This window comes from Vanellus vanellus (assembly GCF_965231255.1).
Source record: "Vanellus vanellus genome assembly, chromosome: 26".
Taxonomy (NCBI): domain Eukaryota; kingdom Metazoa; phylum Chordata; class Aves; order Charadriiformes; family Charadriidae; genus Vanellus; species Vanellus vanellus.
Window position 1 is genome coordinate 5,538,802 of NC_138931.1, and position 18,635 is coordinate 5,557,436.

Here is an 18,635-nt window from a genome sequence, read left to right on the forward strand (position 1 = left end):
TTGCAAAACAGTGGTGCTGCTTTGAGAGAGCTGCAAGTGAGACTGAGGGTCAAGTCCCTTTAAAAAAAAAAAAAAGTGAAATACAGTATTGTGCATCTTGAAATCTGAAACCAAGAAACAGAAGTGCAAGGGAAACAAGGGGGAAAGTCTTGCAATTCCTGAGGACAACTGTTGCAAGTGGAGTTTTAAGGAATAAAAGATAGCTGTGTATGCATCTTTAAAAGTCATTGAATGGCTTTTGTGGAAAAACCTGTGAAATAAAGGAGCCTGGAAGAAGAGATTTCTTTTTCTCCTCCTCTCTGGATATAATGGCCATTGCAAAGCAAAGCATCTTGAGATTTGGCTTCCAATGTCTCTTGCTAGCAACTTTTGTGCTAGCCTGTGATGGACAAGGTGGAAAGAGAGAGAATGGTGGTCCTGCCTGTTACGGAGGATTTGATTTGTATTTCATTCTAGACAAGTAAGTCGGTTCTACTCTGTTCTTTTTCAAGGAAATCTTTCCCTAGGCATGAACTGGAATGGCATATACTGCTACAGAGGAGGTTTTCTTTGGATTTTGGTTTTGCAGAAATCACTGTGTCCCCGAGGGACCTGTGAAACTCCCTACTACTCTGGCATTGTTTTTGTTGTGGTAACTTCTTTGGTACGTCTGGTATATAATCCTGCTGTGTTCTGTACATCAAATTGTTATGGATTTTGCTGTGGCTGCTATAGAAGCTTTATTGTGTGCTTGAACCTGTAGTTTCTTAAAAGAGTGGCCGGGAGAAGGGCAGCACTGGTCACCTCTGGTTTCCCTATGAACCGTGAAAGCTGAGGCACTCATGAGTGCAAGGGTTGGAGAGTTGTTATTGCCGGCATTAATTCTGTCGTTGAAAATGCGGAGGAAATGCTCGCCTGCCTGGCGGTCTGCTTCTGCACCGCTTGCTCCTTAGCTCTGAACGTTGTAGAGCAGCAACGGGCAGGTAAAGACCGGGCTCTGAAAGGTGCCTGCTCCCTTTGAAAGGGTCTGATCTTGGCTGTTGTGATGGAAAGCAGCTAGAGTGCCTTAATTAGAGAGCTTTATTTTCTCTACGCTGAGTCACACTTTCTTTGTTTCCTGTTAATCAAATGCATCTTTTGACTGCTTAAGTGTTTGTACTGAAGATCACATCCCACCTCACTTTTTTCATCACCAGTTGTGATAATGTCATCTTTTTGGCACTGGTAAGTTTGCTTCTTTACAGACCTTCAGATTGTGAACAGAGTCATGTGAAATAGGTCTGTGCTGAATTTTGGAAAGCTTCGTATTGAAGCAGTACAACAATTTACAAAAAAGCATAAAAAAGTACTAGCTCAAAGGGTTCTCCTAATTTTCTTGATTAAGTATAGTTATTTTGAACCACAGGTTTGGAAATACTGGAGGATATGCATGCCAGAGCCATGGTACTGACATTATTAACCATAAATTTTGGAGACAGGAAAGTATTTGCAACTTGCCAAAAGTGCTTGCGGATGAAGCTTTCTGACTGATCCTCTTGAGTGTTTTGCAGTAGCTCCCACATTCCATTAGTATAAATGACTTGGAATTACATAACACTTTATTACAAAATACTGGGTAAAATGTAAGACTGAGACACTGGCTATGCCGGCTGTCCTAATGCTCCAGGGGAAAGATTTTTATTTTTGTTTTTGCTTTATTCAGTGGAAAGATCTACCTGTCTAATGCATTTTGTTGCTTTGGCTGTTCAGTTCTTAGTTGGAATACTTTTATTGCTGCATATGAAAAAAAAAAAAACACCAGAGCACGATTTGTACTGCAGACAGCTTTTGTAAACTGCATTTCCCTGAAAGTTGAAAGGATTGAAGGTTTTCTCAAATCTGATGGATGTGCTGTGTTATACCTCAGAGCTAATGTAATTTTAACAGCCACTTATTTCAAGTTCTGTGCTGTCCTCTTACTAAAAGGAATGACTTTCTAGGCTTGCTGAAGGGATTATGAATTTGGGTGGAAATAGTAGGCTTGGCACAAAATTTAAAGTAGGCAGACTTACCTCAGTGTGTGTATCAATGTATCCAACAAAAAATCCTGCTTTAACAGTTGCAGGATTCCTATTTCTGGGATTTTTCTCATGCAGAAATGAACAGGGTCTGATGTAAAAATGTCCTTGGTCCCCGGTGGGATTTGGAGGAGAGTTATGGTGTCTAAGCTGCCAGGGTGTACAATACGCCATGGACCTGATTGCTTAGCCTTTGAGGAGGCTGACGAGAGACTTACTGTGGTGGAGCAGGTTATCCCATATCCTTTATCTTTAAAACTTTCTTTCATTCCCCAGAGGCTAAGCTGACGTTCTAAAAAACTCGAGTCTTACTTAGCCTGGGTTTTCTGCCTTCTAATTGCTTAGAGAATGTTTTAAAAAATGCTGCTGAAATCCTGAATGTGGAGAGAGGTGGTTCTTAGAGAGGCCTTCAGGCAAACTATGAAATTATAATAATAGATTCAGGGCTCACTGCTTTTCTTTGAAATAGCTTTAAAAAATGATTAAAAGTGATAAGGGGCACTGAAGCAGAAGAGATTTGGATTCTGAAACGTGGAATATTCATTTCAATGGTGGAAGCAAGCCATTAAAATATTAAGCAACCTACTTTCTGGGGTCAAAGGGGGAGTAATGCAAAAACAATAAACACAGCCCTGAAAGTCACCAGTGCTAGAGCTCTCTACTGACCCTTTTGCCTCAGTGCCTGGTTGGATTTAGTGACTGCTTAAGTCCAGTTAGCACCCTGTATGTGCGCTGCTCAGAGGAAATGTTCCAGTTGCTGGACTATATGCAGTCCTTGTCACAGTGCTGGCTCTTGAAGCATAATTCTGGCCACAAGCAGCTCCTTCAGAGTGAAGACGTAACCCACTAGGGAAGGAGCTTGTGTTATAGGCTGTTGTCATGAAATGATGCTCTCGTTCCCTGCAACGTTCTCCTTAGGAGACTCCTGTGAACTGCTGAAGAGAAACGAGGTTTCCTCTGGCTGTGTGCAGGCAGCTGGAGACATGACTCCCTGCAGATGGCATGCTCAGAGGACCTGAAGCAAATCTCCCATTTCTCATGGTCATGAAGGAGAAGAAAATCCAATATTCAGCTATTCAGAAACAATCCTGTTATGCCATGCAGCCTTGGCGTGCATGTAGCAAAGAGAACGAAAGCTTGAATGATACCAGGTATGCTGCTGGGTTACAATAGCATCCTTAATCTCTGTGCATGCACTTACATGTCTTTTTATCGCTTCCAAGAGTTCTCACACAGGTTAGGCAGCGATAGAGAAGGCCTCTCGTGCTGTGACCATTGGACCTCAGTCTAGCAGAATTATGTTCCAAAAGTGATGCAAAGACACTCCAGAGGACTGCAGTTCAAGTTGGGCAAACACCTTGCCAAGTAAAACTGAAGTTGTCACGCTTTTTTTGGTGCAGTGCTCCAACTTGGGAGGAAACTAAGGTTTGCCACCTCTCTTGAGAATTGTTGCTTGACATACAGCAAACTTAAAAGGACAAAAATAGCGTTACACACACAAACACCTAACTTGAAATTCCAAGGTGCCTGACAGCAGGTCCCCTGAAGGAATCGTATTCACATGAATTAAGACTGGATTAATCCATTTCTCTTGTACTTTGGTTGAAAAAAAAAGAAAAGGTAGAGAGGGCTACAACTCAAGCAGTGTGCTGTTTAGAATACAGTTGTATGCTATTTACTATTTAGGTTATATGAAGGATCTAGTCATACAGGGTGCTGAGCATCTTGGAATGGACGTCAGACTGTGATGAAACCAGTGTTGTGGAAGATAAGGTTGGCTTATCTTGGGAGAATTGTTGAGAGAGCTGGTTCTAGTTGGCATATTCTTCTGTGTTACTGTGGTGCTGAGGGTTTCATGGACTCCTGTAGACTGAATAGCAGCAAAACCTACAGCAGAAGATGGTGCCAAAGGATTTACAGCCTGGATGTGAGATAAGATATATGGCCTTCATTAAGAAGGAACAATGAGGAAGCAGTGAGATGTTGATAAGCATAAAGCAAACAATTGTTTTTGCTGTCATTGCTATTCTAAAAATATCATCCATGTGACTAATTAACGAAGACTATGACCCACCCCCCAACTGGGGTATTTAGTATCTAGTGGTATCTAGTGCTGTAGTATGTAAACACCCCACACAAGCATGGTTGGAACATCAGGTAGAAGCAGCTCCCAGATTAATTTATATGCAGGTAGGGAGGAAGGAATAACAATGAATGAAGAATCTTTTGCTGTATCCTCTGTATGTCAAAGGTGTTATTTCCTTTGCTCTTGCCTGTTGTGTGCAAATAGTAGGCATTTCAAAGCCACGTGCAGAAAACACAAGGAACTGTACATGTGTGAAAGAAACTTGGCTCCAAAAGATCCTTGGCAAAATGAAGCAAGTAATCCAAGCTGTTTCCTGTGATCCCTTCGTTATTCAGCCAGACAGCTGATCTATTTTTAACCAGTTGTATTGAAGTGTAACTCCTGCTCTAGAGAGGCTAATAGTTGTTTGAATCTAGCTTTAGTACCTGTAGTTACCATTACTTAAGTGGGACTAAGTCCAGATTTACACTCAGAGTGTAGAAGAATATAGGGGCCACAGTGGGATGGAAAGCGGACAGACATTCTGCATCACCAGGCAGGACCTACATGAACCGCTTCTGGTAGCGGTGGCTCTTTCACTGGGAAATGTGAACCCTCCTTCCAGAGCTGAATAATATTCTAGCTGCTATAATCTAAATAAATACAATCCTTTAGTAGGTAATGGTAAGATTAAGTGTCTGCAGAAATAGATTCAAAATAATTTCTGATGTTTATTGACCAAGTAAGGATTCCTTGATTGTTTTTCTGGAATTGCAGGCCTGAATCCAGAGCAATGTATGCATTTTGTTTGGCTGCCAAGGGGTTGCAAGTATATGGAGGCATAGTTTTTTCTTTCTTTTAGCATGAGGGTTGAAGGATGCTAGCAAGGTAGCCTGGAGGAATTTGCACACTCATCTGCCTTTTTGCTTGTTGCCTGAAGGAATGTAATTCACTCCTAAGCCTGCTGTAGGCATGCAGTTGCAGTGAGCTAAATTAGTATGTGAAATCCTTGCCCATCAAGACCTGTGTACATGTTTTTAGCCAGTGGTAAATCTAAGGTTAACTATTTCTTGGTAAAAGGGGTGGGAGGTACCTTACATCCAGGATTAAATGTGTGCTGGCAGCACTCTGCACTTTACTTACTGCTTGGTGTAAATTCAGTCCATGGTTACTTGTTTATTAGTTGGGGTTTTTTTGTGTATTCCTCTGCCAATCAGGAAGAGGAGAATGTTCTTGGACTGGGATTGGGCTTAGAGGTTTGTCCTGCTCTGAACTGGACCTCTGTAGACCCTGTAACCTCAAATGTTTGACAGTATCTCTGGTGAGCTGACTTGTGTGAAGTGTGGCACAAGATAGTGGTGTTTCCTCAAAGAATTGGGTCATGTCTGTAACGTCTTTGTGTTACACAGTGTTTTCAAAATTGCTCCTGAAGTATTTGGAAAGAGAAAGAACACTTTATGGTTTATTTGTGTTATTTTTAAAGAGCTCAATAAAAAGATGCTGGAAAACGTCTTGGGTTAATGGCACCTCTGATGGCTAGTTAGTCCAAAACTGTGGAAGTTTAAGGAGAATTTGGATCAACATCAGTCTTTGCGTCAGGTGTCTTTATGTACTTCTGTCAGCTGCAGTGCATGTAAACTGGTATGAAGTGTTTGTATAAGAGCTGTGGACTTGATTCTGTTTTCTTCTAGTTTGTGAACTAAATAAAGCCATGTGGGTTCTGAGAAGGTGCAATGACAAGAATGGAAATAAGGAGTCTAAAATGCGCAAGAAGGTCAAACTGTAAGGAGGTTTGAGTCACTGCAGCTTTGGGTTACGGTGCATCTTGTCGCAGTGAGCAGGAGAAAAGCACCTGCTGGAGGGCAAGGTTTAGTCAGAGTATGGTTCTCTCTGTCTGGAACCACTGAGCCATGTGGAGTGTCTCTCTCACCCTTGGATTTAGTCTAGATGTACAAAATTCCAGCACAGTTGACAACAGAATGTATCAGTCTCTTGTTAAAGGCATAATGGTTTCCTTAGTCTTAATTTCCATTGATTGGGCTTTTCTCCAGCAAGAGAACTTGGCATCCTCATGATGAGCCTTTACTTAAATTGCAAGTTTATAGCATCAACCATTTAGCTGCTAAGTGTTGGCTTGCTGATCATCTTGTTTCTCTTTGGGAATATGAAGATATCACAATTTTAAATTTGGCTTTCTTTGTCTTACAGTTAGAATTTAGAAATATTTGTGCGACTTGGAGTTCTTGGCCTGCCTTATGAGAGGCTTTAAAAGTGGCAAGAGTCTTTTACTGCGGGGCTTCCAAATAACACAGCCAAAAGCTGTGGAGGTGAACACTGTAAGCTAATGCTGGTTTTGTAAACCTTCTATTGACTGTAAAAAAGTTAGTTTTATTGGGTTTTTTCCACTTCATGCCAAGTGAAGACTGTAAGGAGTCTGAAGTGTTTTTCAGAAGATCATAGATGGTTAGAGTTGGAAGGGACCTTGAAGATCATCTAGTCCCAACCCCACTGCCATGGGCAGGGACACCTTCCACTAGACCAGGTTGCTCCAAGCCACGTCCAACCTGGCCTTGAACACCTCCAGGGATGGGACATCCACAACTTCCCCAGGCAACCTGTGCCAGTGTCTTACCACCCTCACAGTAAAGAATTTCTTCTGAATATCTAACCTAAATCTCCCCTCTTCCAGTGTCAAACCGTTCCCCCTCGTCCTATGGCTCCACTCCCTGATCAAGAGTCCCTCCCCAGCTTTCCTGTAGCCCATTTAGGGACTGGAAGAGGCTCTAAGGTCTCCCCAGAGCCTTCTCTTCTCCAGGCTGAACACCCCCAACTCTCTCAGCCTGTCATCCCAGCAGAGGGGCTCCAGCCCTCGGAGCATCTCTCTGTGGTCTCCTCTGGACTCACTCCAACAGCTCTGTGTCTTTCTGATGTTGGGGGCCCCTGAGCTGGAGGCAGCACTGCAGGGGGGTCTTCCCAGAGCGGAGCAGAGGGGCAGAATCCCCTCCCTCGCCCTGCTGGCCACAGTGCTGGGGATGCAGCCCAGGATGTGGGTGGCTTTCTGGGCTGCCAGCAGACATTGCCAGCTCATGTTGAGCTTCTCATCCATCAACGCCCCCAAGTCCTTCTCCTCAGGGCTGCTCTCAATCCGTTCTCTGCCCAGCCTGGATTTGTGTTTGGGATTGCCCCGACCCACATGCAGGACTTTTCACTTGGTCTTATTGAACTTCACGAGGTTGGCACAGGCCCACCTCTCCAGCCTGTCCAGGTCCCTCTGGGTGGCATCCCTTCCCTCCAGCATGCTGATTGCACCACACAGCTTGGTGTCATCTGCAAACATGCTGAGGGTGCCCTTGATCCCACTGTCCATGTCACCGACAAAGATGTTAAACAGCACCAGTCCCAGTACTGACCCCCAAGGAATGCCACTCATGACTGGTTGCCAATTGGACATCAAGCTGTTGATTGCAACTCTTTGAGTGTGCCAGTCCAGCCAATTCCTTATCCACTGAGTGGTCCATCCATCAAATCTGTGTCTCTCCAATTCAGAGACCAGGATGTTGTGCAGGACAGTGTCAAATGCTTGCACAAGTCCAGGTAGATGATGTCAGTTGCTCTTCCCTTATCCACCAATGCTTTAGTGATGTTGTAGAAGGCCACCAAATTTGTCAGGCACAGTGAATTTTATGTATTACAGGAGTACTTTTTTCTAAATGCAGACCTCAGCATTTGTAGCCACTGACACCAGGGCTTGACTAGTTGGAGAAATTAACTGGAAGTAGACTGCAGGCTGTCTAGCTACAGATGGAAAACTTGCTTTGCTAGAAGGGATAATGTGTGGTCAGCAGAAGTGTGAGTCTTCATTTTAGGACACTTTTGTATCTTGCTCTGGTAGAGGTGAAGAATGGATAGATTATAGACTATTCCAGTTGCCCCGATTCAGTGCCTTTGGAACTGAAAGCAGAAACTGTCCTCCTTTTGTGGGATAGAGTGGGTTTGTTTTTACGATTGTAGCAAAGGTAAGAAGTTTTCTTAAAATAGATGTTTAACCTTCTGCTGCTCTTGAACTTCAGGTTGTTCCTATTGTGTGTTAATAGATGTGTGAGAAGGCTTCATGGGAAAAAAGCTGTAACTTCAGATGCTTGAAGTTTTGTTGCAGAGGGCATAAAGATGGGACTGTTGGTGGGAGAACAGAGTGAGGATGATGAAAGGGAGGAGGTGCAGCAGGAGCTGAAGCCGTACTCCTGTGAAGAATTAAAAAGCACCGCTTACCTGAAAAAAATGCCCATACAATTTAAGACCAGCAGAACAATAGTTGCAAAAGCAAACACTTAAACAGGATGTGCTATTGACAGGCACATCATAGAACTGAGCTAGTGGTTTTTAAACTTTGTTCTAGCAAATGCATTTTCAAAAAAATGCATGACTTCTCAGAGCCATGGAAAATGACAGGAGTTTCAGATGATGACCTACATACCTTATGGGCTTTGTGGCTGGATCTCATTCCCAGCTGCCTTGCTGCAATAGTAATTTTAAGTGATGATCAGCTTTTGTTCAGAGGCGAAGAAATTACCACACTTTTAAAGTCTAATGTAGCTTCTAGGGCAGTGTCCTGTTGCAAGTGGGGTCTGCCTAGAGCTTCTGTGCTGGCAGAGGCTGAGAGCTGAGTATTCCCTTAATGTGAAGTGTGGTGTGGCTGTCTTATCTGATGGCTGGAAGAAGGTTGGTTAGGGTATAACTTGTGAAAGTATACCTAGCTTCACATATCTGCTACCAGATGGTTCAGAAGACATATGAAACTTTAATGAGGTGCAATTTTTTTTTTTTTTTGAGAGGTGGCTATATGGTCTAAAGCAACATACCTTTCACTGGAGGAGGTAGTAATTGTTTTATGGTTAACAAAGCCTTGCCTTCATGTGTCTTTTGGAGACTGATGTATCCATTGCTATGAAGTCAAGTGTAGGTTTTTATGCCTCACCATATAAAGATGACAAATACTTATTTTGCAGGCCAGTTCTCGGAAATTATTTGGACTGTTTGGCGTTGATGGAACTGGAGTGCCTGTCATATTCAAGGTCTCAGAGTTATTCCATACATCTGAGAGGAAATTGCACCTGGGGTTGAGCTTTGTGTGTCTCTGTTGTATCAGCTGGCAGTTTGGATGCAGGAGGGCTTAAGTTTCTCATTTGAGAGCAAGTCCTGATGTACCTCGACCTTCATCTGTTATAAGACAATTTTCCCACTGTCGGTGTGGTCTAATGAGTTTGTCAAGACCTTGCTATTGGTGTTTCCTTGGTCCTCTCTGATACACATTTGCTTGGAGAATGAGTAATGATTTCAAGTCCTGGTCTGATGAAAGGAAGGAGAGCCAAGAAGTAATCTAGTGCTATTAGCATCTGTGTATGATCAAGTCTCTTCTGCAATCTGTCCCTTACAGTCCTGGACAAAACAGGGGTGCCTGTGAGGTTTTCTTTAAAGAGGTGCATGTGGTATCGGGTCCTTTGTGCAATGAGAGCCAGAGAGCTCACTGTTTTTCCAGATGCTCTTGTACCTATGCAAGGGTCCTCACTGCATGTCATCTAAGGTTGCTTTTGGACATATTGGGCCATACAGGGAAAGAATGGCTTATGGTATCACGGAGCAAGTGGGTAAGGCCAAGGCTTTTACTGAATGGCTGTAAATGAAAACCAGGTGTGAGGAAATTTGTATGACCTGCAAAATGTGGTCTGCATGCTTGCTGCGCTGCTAGGAAGTGAAGTAATGCTCTTTGCAGCCAGGCTGGGGTTGGCTGTACCAGGTGTGCAGTTCTTGGGTGAATCTATTTGTGGCGACTGATTTGCATTCGCAGATCTAAGGTAGAACAGAGTCAGGTCAGATGCCTTTTCTTTCTGTGGAGTGAAAAAACATCTCAAATGTTCATCTTTCCTTCCTCAGGCTGCAGATCAATGAAGTTTCTATTAAAGCTGGAATGGTTATTTGCCCTATAAATATTTTTAATTGTAGTCAATGAATTAAATAAGCGACGACACATTTATTTTCCAACTCTAAGAAGGAATTTTTTTCCGATATTAATATTCCAGTGTTCATAGAAGTGTTTATGCCAGAGGGGGCATTTAGTGCTGAAAGATTCCGATGAGCCTAATTTTTTCCTGATTCCTACAACATAAAGAAGAATAATCCAATCCCATTATAGTCCATGGTTTGGGTATGTTTTTTTTTTCCTGAGGAGCGAAATTAGTTTTTGTCATTAACTGAGGTGTGGAAAAATTAGCTGGAACAGATAAGAAGTGGAGCTAAGGTGTTTTACTTTTCATAGTCTCTAGCACAGTGGAAATGCTAGAGAAGTTTAATAATCTGTTCCTCCAACTGCATTTTATTCACAAAATACACTTGAGCTAAAAGCTCTGCATAACGGCATGGCAAGTGAGTTGGTGGAATTAATCTAAAATCTACTGTGCAGAGAGACAAGTCTTCACTCACACAGGGTTTATTTGTTTAAGGCTGTGCTAAAGGTCTAGCATAACTGTCATACGTTATTGCCAAGCGTAGCCTCAAACGCTTGCCTGGAGTGTAAATTATTCTTGCTATTCAAAGTAGGAAATGTCATTTACACTTTATCTCTTTTAAGGAAGAATATGGACAGTGATTGTTAAACAAAATAAAAATAAATTACTAGCTAAGCAATGTGTAACAAAGTGTTAGGCTGGGAAAACTACTATAGCAGCAATTAAACTAGTCTCTCCTGTAATATTTGTTTCTATAGATCAGGAAGCGTCCTGCACCATTGGAATGAAATATATCATTTTGTGGAACATTTGGCCCGCAAGTTCATAAGGTAAGAAGCGCTGCTTTGCAGATAATGGAATGAGGAGGGGTGTGTGTGCCAGCAGCTAGGAGACCTGCTGTGAGTCGCTGTCAAGTAGCACATGTTGCTTTCCACCGGGGACCCGGTGGAGAGAGAGTTCTCAACGCTTTTCTCAGATCATCCCATTGACTGCTTTTCCCCAAATTTCTGCCGTATAGGAAATAGGGGTAGAAAAGCGAATTGTTCCCTTTTCTCCTGTCTGGCTTCCATGGATCAAATCGTATTTTTGTGGGGAAGGAATCCTCTTGTTTCTGAGATGGCTGGCTACTGCCTGAGGTACAGAAGTTTGGCTCTGCAGGGAGAAGCCTGAGGCTGTAGCTTTCAGGCACTGAGACTGGATGCCTTGAGACTGGATGAAAAATCCCCCTAGGCCAGTGGGTGGAATGTGTTATGATAAACATAATTATCCTTCCTTCATCTCCATGGTGATACCAGGATGCACTTAAGCCTTTCTTGCTTTAGCAATCCTAAGGTCATGATGCAAATTCTATTGACATCTTTCGGAAGGATTCCTCATGGTTTGCCTTGACTAGGAAGGCCCAGGGCAAAATGCCTTTTGCTGCTCAGTCCTGTCTTTTATCCTGTTGAGTTATGATCTGGATGGCAACCAGAGCGCCCTGTGTATGTGGTGTGAGGCATACAGTAAACTGTGCTCTGGACCACCAAAATAATTTACTTTTTTTCTCTCCTTCTCCAGCCCTCAGCTGAGGATGTCCTTCATTGTTTTTTCAACTAGAGGGACAATTCTAATGAGGTTAACAGAAGACAGGTAAGAAGAGGTTTAAAGGTGCACAGCAGCTTTTGTGTCCTTGTTGTAGCTTACTTCACCTTTCTTGCTCAATGATTTCCAGTCCACTGTGAGCAGTTGTGACACCTTTGTGCTTCTTAATTTAATTGTTTGAATTACCTGCCCATTTTCACCTATGACACTCATTCTGCTAGAACGCATTAAGGCCTCCTAAAGCAGAGGTTGCCTCCATACTTTTAACTTCTAAAAGCCTTTCTGTCAGCAATTAGAGTTTTAACTCAAACTGCTTGCTTTGAGGGAGTCTACTTTCCACAGATTTTCAGGCCCTTGTCAGAGAACAAGGGCCTTGTTACCTCTGAAACATCCTTAGGGAGTTTCTTCTGCAAACAAATAGGTGAGATTCCCCTCCCATAAAAACAAACTTGAAAGCTGTAGGTGATACTCATACTCTTGAGGTAGAGGTGAAGATGATTTCTTCAGAGGTTGACGATATATTATAGGCAAACAGTATTTAGGATGGATTACAAAGGTGTATATTTTTTGGCAATGACAGTTTGATTGCCATGTTTCTGAAGCGTGTTCCTGTCATCCCCTTGTAGATCCCCAAGTTAATCCCAGTAAAATCTATGGGATGGATTTAGGTTTTTTACTCTGACTTCAAGGAGAGCTGGATGAGGTCCTTTAATCACTCTTTCTTCCTCTGTTAACTTCATTGCCACGTGGAGCAAAAATATATGTAACACATGTGAAGGCTGTATAAGTCAGCATGTGTTTTACATATTGGATGTCTATGAAATTGCATACCAGAGCATCTACTATAGAGGAATGAATAGGAAACTGGCTGCTTTCCTAAAGAGCAGTCCACATGCATACCAGCTTTGACAAACGGCATTAAACCCAGCCATCCTAAGCATATCTTGCCACTTAAAGAGAACTTGCCCTATCTAACTTGGTGCCAGAGGAAAACCTGTTCCTTTCTTCCTGTCTCCCACCCTGTGAGCTCACCCCATTGCAAAGATCTCTAGTCTGTTAAAGCTCTAAGCTATGAGACTTAAGTCTGAGGACTGACAAACATGGTGTGGACTTCATGTTGGGCTTTTAGTTAACACTGGCCTTTCTTAATAGGGAAGCTGGAGTAGTAGCAAAACCTCTTTTACCTTGCCCGTGCCACTGATACATGCAGTGTATCAGCATCTGAACGTGAAGACTGAGGGTGCTTAGCATCTCTTTTGGAAAAACTCTGTGCATCTAATGGGACCGGATTGACAGACTTTCCAGACCTTTGCTGTGTATTTTAAAATGTCAGTGTTCATGTTTGAAAAACAGTTCTGATCACAGGAAATGTTATTGATTTTTATAATTAGCTTTGGCTTGGTATGTGCATGGGTAGCTGAACTGAAGAAATGTCTGTCCCTAGCCTGCCTATGATATACAGCTCAGTGCCTAACTAGGTTGGGATGTTGCAGGTACAGAATAAGTTCTTGAATGTTTCATAGTTCAACCTACTGCATAGGTTGAATATAATCCCTTCTCCCGGTGTGAATTACTGCTCTGTGGATTGGCTAATATTAATGAACTGTTGCAGTCAGCTTCACAAAGGTGAGATAGAGTATGTGATGATGACACAAACTGGATTTTCTGAAGCAGTTAAAAAATGCAGGACAAAACTGACTTCTGGCATTCGGTCTTGCAATGTCAGTGTGTTCTTGCCTGCAGTGAGGGAATCTATTTGCCATGAAGATTGTACAGCTTGCTCAGAGGTACACCTGACATTGCAGGGGTTTATCTTGGTATTAAAGACTTATGGCCTCTATTTGGCTTCTAGAGTTTGGTGTCGGCAACTCAGAGGAACGAGAAATGATGCCTACCCCATTTAGCCTGCACTTGATCTGTCCCTCTGCCAGGGATTTCAGAGAAAAAAAAATTAAAACAGATACCCTGAATCCTAATAAGCTGCTGGGAAAGGCTTTAATGTTCAAGGTGGTCTGAACAGGAACTGGAGGTGTAATGTCCACATAAGCTGGAGTTGCCACGATTGTTTGAGATTGTGTCATTTTTTGTGGCTGTTTGATTGCAGTTGTCCAGTCAAGGCAGCAAGTGAGGAAAGTGAGCCAGGTGCAAGTCAGCTGCTCTGCTTCTGCATCAGGGGTTTGATTGGGTTTACACAGGGAATATTTCTTTAGAAAGAAATATTGACCTAGAAGGGGCTGCTGTTGTGAGGCTTTCCCCAGGCTGTGGGACACTGGGAGCACATCTGCTCTGTTTTCCACATCCTTAGAGAGGTATCTCTCCAGACATTACCTTAGCCTAGAACATTGCCTCGGCCTATAGAACCATTGGGTTAACTCCGTTTCCCCCCTCTCTGTACCTGGTTCTGCCATGCATGTCTTCCCCTGGATATCAGCTCCTGACAAATTTGATGTTGGGTCTAACAACGCATCTGCATTTGTTTCAGGGAGCAGATACGTCAGGGTCTAGAAGAGCTGCAGAAAGTCCTTCCAGGAGGTGACACGTACATGCATGAAGGATTTGAAAGGGTAACTAGATGCATGCCATAGGGTCCCTAAACTGTGTCTGGGTGCTCCTCGGGGAATGTTAAACAAAGGAATCTGGTTACTAATTCTCTGATAGGCAAGTGGGGCTGTTTCCCTTTTATACGGTAGGTATGCTGAAGTGCGGAGCTGGTACAAGAGAGCTGCAAACCCTACTTCTTATCTTGCTTTTTGCCCGCAGCTTCTCTGGGGGGGGAGCTGCCTTGTCAGCTTTGGACAAGGCAGAAGGCTTTGGCATTGCAATTCCACATGGAACCACGTTGAGGAAGAGTGCAAAGCTGTCTAGAGACCGGCATGGGTGCTACAGTAGGCTTGTTAGGGTTGGGTGGGGACTCAGGCCATGGCTCCAGCCTGTTCTCCCTGGTGGGCAACTAATGCTGCGCAGAAAGTTATTGCCTGCCCTGATCTTCTCCTCCTGTATATTTTACAAGCTCAGGAGTTTCTCTAAACCTGAACCGCTGGATCCCCTCCCACTTCTGCACTACACATGCATTTGGGGGGATTGTGGAACTGTCTGCCTATTGAAAATGCATGTGAACACGCAACAAAAATTCAGGTGACCTGACAGAGATGGTGCCTCTTAACTAGGAGTCCAGAACCAAATCCCAAAGTTTGGCAACTTCCAAAACTTTGCAGGATTTTGCTTTAAGGATTGAGAGCTGGAATGAATGCATTTAGGTCCAAGCATGAGAAGTCCAAACAACCAAATTTAAATTCAGAATCGAAATGAAATTAATAAACTAAATATGTTCTGTATTGCCTAATCTTTAATTTTGAATGGATGCATACTGAAGTGTTTGCCTTTCTACCTTGCACAATATGCTTGTGCATAGATCAAGTGGGAAACAAGCATAGGAACATCTCTCTGCAGTTGTTTTATTTGCAATTAGAGCAGTTGATCTAGAGGTGATGGGAATATTTATCAGTGGACCTAGGATGTTTCTCAACAGCAAGGTGAATATGATTTTCAGATAGCAGAATAGTGGGAGATTACGTTATTGTCGACCAAAGGTCTTAAGGTTGGTTTGACTGAATCATGCTTTAGATAAAACCTTGAAGTCACGCAATCAAAATCATAGGCAAGAAACTAGTTCTGTGAAGCAGGTACCTCTCAAAGCAGGGGTTATGCGCAGACTACAAACATGACATCCTCACTGCCATTTTCTCTGTCTTTCTGGTGCATGTGTAGATGCCCACAAAGTATTTTTATTAATTTATTGCTAATAATCTTCTGATTTATTTTCAGGCAAGTGAACAGATTTACTATGAAAATGTTCACGGTGAGAGACTTTCTTGATCCATTGAATGTTTTTTTCTCTTTCTTTTGACTGATAACTTTAATAGATTGGAAATGCAGCTTCACTGTGGGGAAAGGGCGGGGGGGTGGGGTGGCTCCTAGTCTTACAGGAATGCAATGCTCTTTAGGGTAGTTGTTCCTGAAAAGGAAAAAGAACAGGTGGAGCTTTAAGGATCCAGAGCTGGAATGAATGCGTTTTGGGTTAAATGTGAGAAGCCAGACTGGCTGAAGGTGCTTACTCTTACCAAAGCTGTCTGGTACCTTATTTTGTTCTTTTTCCTTGAGGACTCAGGTAACCATTTCTTCTTCTTTCTGAAATATGAGTATGTGGAAATGCTGTTGAGTAATTTTTTTTTTTCCAATAAGCAATTATTAAATCCAGTAGTAAGTGCAGACAATTTTAAAAACTTTTGTTTTCTCCTTCCTTGTAATTGATGTAAAAACTTTCTGCACTGCAAAGCCAGAAGTAGAAACACACACGTTGCTTCTTGGAACCCAAAAGATAGGCAATCAGATTTGAGTACAAAGCCAGTCCTAATGGTTTTGCAGGGCTATTCATGAATAAAATGAAGTAGTGACTAAGTCCACACAGCTTTGGGACTCACCTGTAAAATATGACTGCATCGGAATGGAATAGATAGCTAGAACAACTAGATTTGGGACTGATCCTGCTTTTACATGCTAGTATATGTATTTGATTTAAACATGTTACCACCGTATGCAAGAAGCAGTGGACAACTGGGTCCTCAAGTCTGAATTCTGTCTTTTAGTTCTCTGTGTGTTTGTCCTTGCTGCACTAAAAGGAGTGTTTATACCACCTGCAGTAGGTCCAAAGGCTCCTGCAGTAGTCAATGGAGGGAGAAAGGCATCTCTGGAGGTCACCTGGGCTCCTAAGTTTGTACAAGAAGTGCTCACTTTTCTGTATTTCCTACAGAAAGAGCCTAGGCACTTGAGTTAGGCATCTGCAACATGAATGACCCTGCATCTTAGTTATTGTTTGTCAAGCATTCGACTTTCTTGTTGCATCATTACCACATTATTCAAAATTGAGGATTTCTAAGTGGCACCAAGAAAATTAGGTATCGGATGTCTGTTCTGCAGTAATTGAAGAAGTTGCTTGTTTGGATTTTTGTCTCTTCAGCAACAGCTTGTTAAAGGCACAGCTACTCATAATGGCAGGAAAATGACCTACATAGAATCATAGAATGGTTTAAGTTGGAAGGGACCTTGAAGATTATCAAGTTCCAACCCCCCTGCCATAGGCAGGGACACCTTCCACTAGACCAGGTTGCCCAAGGCCACATCCAGCCTGGTCGAAATTTAAAGTTTGATAATTTACACACCCTGACATACTTAGCCTTTATCTTTCCATGACAGTGCTTGTGCAAGATGTATCTACAGAGCTCCTTCAGATCTGTAGCAAGTCTATTGTCAGAATATGATGTAATTCTGTTTGGCCGTGCCTGAAAACTAATACAAACTAGTAAAACCCAAGCCATAATAAAGACAAGGGGAAGACTGCAAGGTTTAACTATGTTGCTGAAATATGTTACATAGGAAGGTTGAAGACTTTAGGCCATCTTCTTACCATATCTGTTTAAATCCCAATTGAGCTTTTTATCACCACCTAAAAAAACCCTCTGCATTTCTTGAATTGACAGCATGAATAAAATCAGGAAAAAACTAGGAACACTTTGCATTGTTTTTTTTGATGGCTGCAGTCTAATCTACTGGTCTGAAATATTGAAATAGTTATGAGGGGCTGTCAATTAAAAATCATTGGCACATCAAATGAGTATGGTATAAAACTGGTATTTGAAGGCATGTGCCTGAGTGGAAAAAGTGTGCAGAAATTCATGCCTTCTGAAAACTAGTTGGCTGAAGGGAGATAAGGATGCAGGCTTGATGTCTGCTGTTTCTGGTCCTTTAAGTGTGCTAACAAGTTGCTAGCAGGATGTTTTCTAGGCTAGTTTAACAAATACAACTCAAAAACAAGGGACTAAAGAAGTTTGTGTATTTAGGTTACAGAACTGCAAGTGTCATCATTGCATTGACAGATGGAGAACTCCACGAAGACCTATTTTTCTACTCTGAGAGGGAGGTAAGTGTCTTACGTGTTTTTAGTCAGGAAGAGAGTGAAGTGTCTGAGCTTGCTGCTTTGAAGATAGGGAAAACCATTTTCCTTAGTAACAAAACTGCCCTTTGGTGCTCTTTAGACATCAGTCTTAAGAATAAACATTAACAGCAGCAATGCTTCTGACTCATCAAAACTGAGACTGAACAGGAAAGGAGGGAGGTTTAAACTTCCAGTTTAAAAAACAAACAAACAAACAAACAAAAAACCAAACTAAACCAAACCCAAACCAAACCAAAAACCACAAAAAAACCCAGCTGAAAACTTTTAGTATTTACTGGATTGTTCTGGGAAGTACCTGAATCTTCTCACTTTGACTTTTCTTCTTTCACAAAAACTAAAGACTGCAGAAAGAGGGTGGCTGTTGTTCTTGTAATCTTCTGTCACATCAGAAAGCCTTTCAGAACATCAAATCCAAAATACCCACAAATGTTTCCAAGATTCAAGCACATACTCTCAACACCCTCATTAATTAGCATATTATGCAAAATGTTAGATAAACAGAAGGTTGAGCACTTGAAAGCTTTGCTGTATAGTGTTCCTACTGATGTCCTTTTGATAGTGATCTCTGAAGGGATGAAGCAATTTTCACTTGTCAGTCAAACAAATTAAGATGACCTAAACTTGGAAGATGGTATTGTTATGTGAATTTCCTATGGACAGAATTTTTCCTCTTGATCTGTCCAAAGTGCAGCTTTAAATCCAATAACAACAAAAAGAATGGTTTTGTAGAATAAAACCAATTTTGCTACAGCACAAACAAATGTAATGAATTTAGAGTTCCCCTCCTTACTGTTCATCTCCTTTTCTTTCCTTCTGAAATCAAAAATCCACAAGAAAAACAAGTTTGTTTTTAGTGGTGAACGAACAAGTTGAGAGGTCAGAAGCGTTATGTTTGGTTTGGGGAGGAACAGTTAGTGAGCTATTAGAACAGAGATCCT

At 42.2% G+C, this 18,635-nt stretch overlaps 1 protein-coding gene across 1 annotated transcript in view; it reads left to right on the forward strand.

Moving 5' to 3' along the window:
- Positions 1-308: 308 nt before the first annotated feature.
- ANTXR1 (ANTXR cell adhesion molecule 1) overlaps positions 309-18,635 on the forward strand; it is a gene marked incomplete at its 5' end in the record, with an annotated part of 107,302 nt that continues 88,975 nt past the window's right edge. The window contains 6 exons of the mRNA XM_082495638.1: positions 309-460; positions 10,862-10,933; positions 11,661-11,732; positions 14,167-14,248; positions 15,510-15,543; positions 17,582-17,661. Of these exons, the coding sequence (XP_082351764.1) occupies positions 309-460; positions 10,862-10,933; positions 11,661-11,732; positions 14,167-14,248; positions 15,510-15,543; positions 17,582-17,661 (492 nt within the window). The remainder of the gene's footprint in view (positions 461-10,861; positions 10,934-11,660; positions 11,733-14,166; positions 14,249-15,509; positions 15,544-17,581; positions 17,662-18,635) is intronic.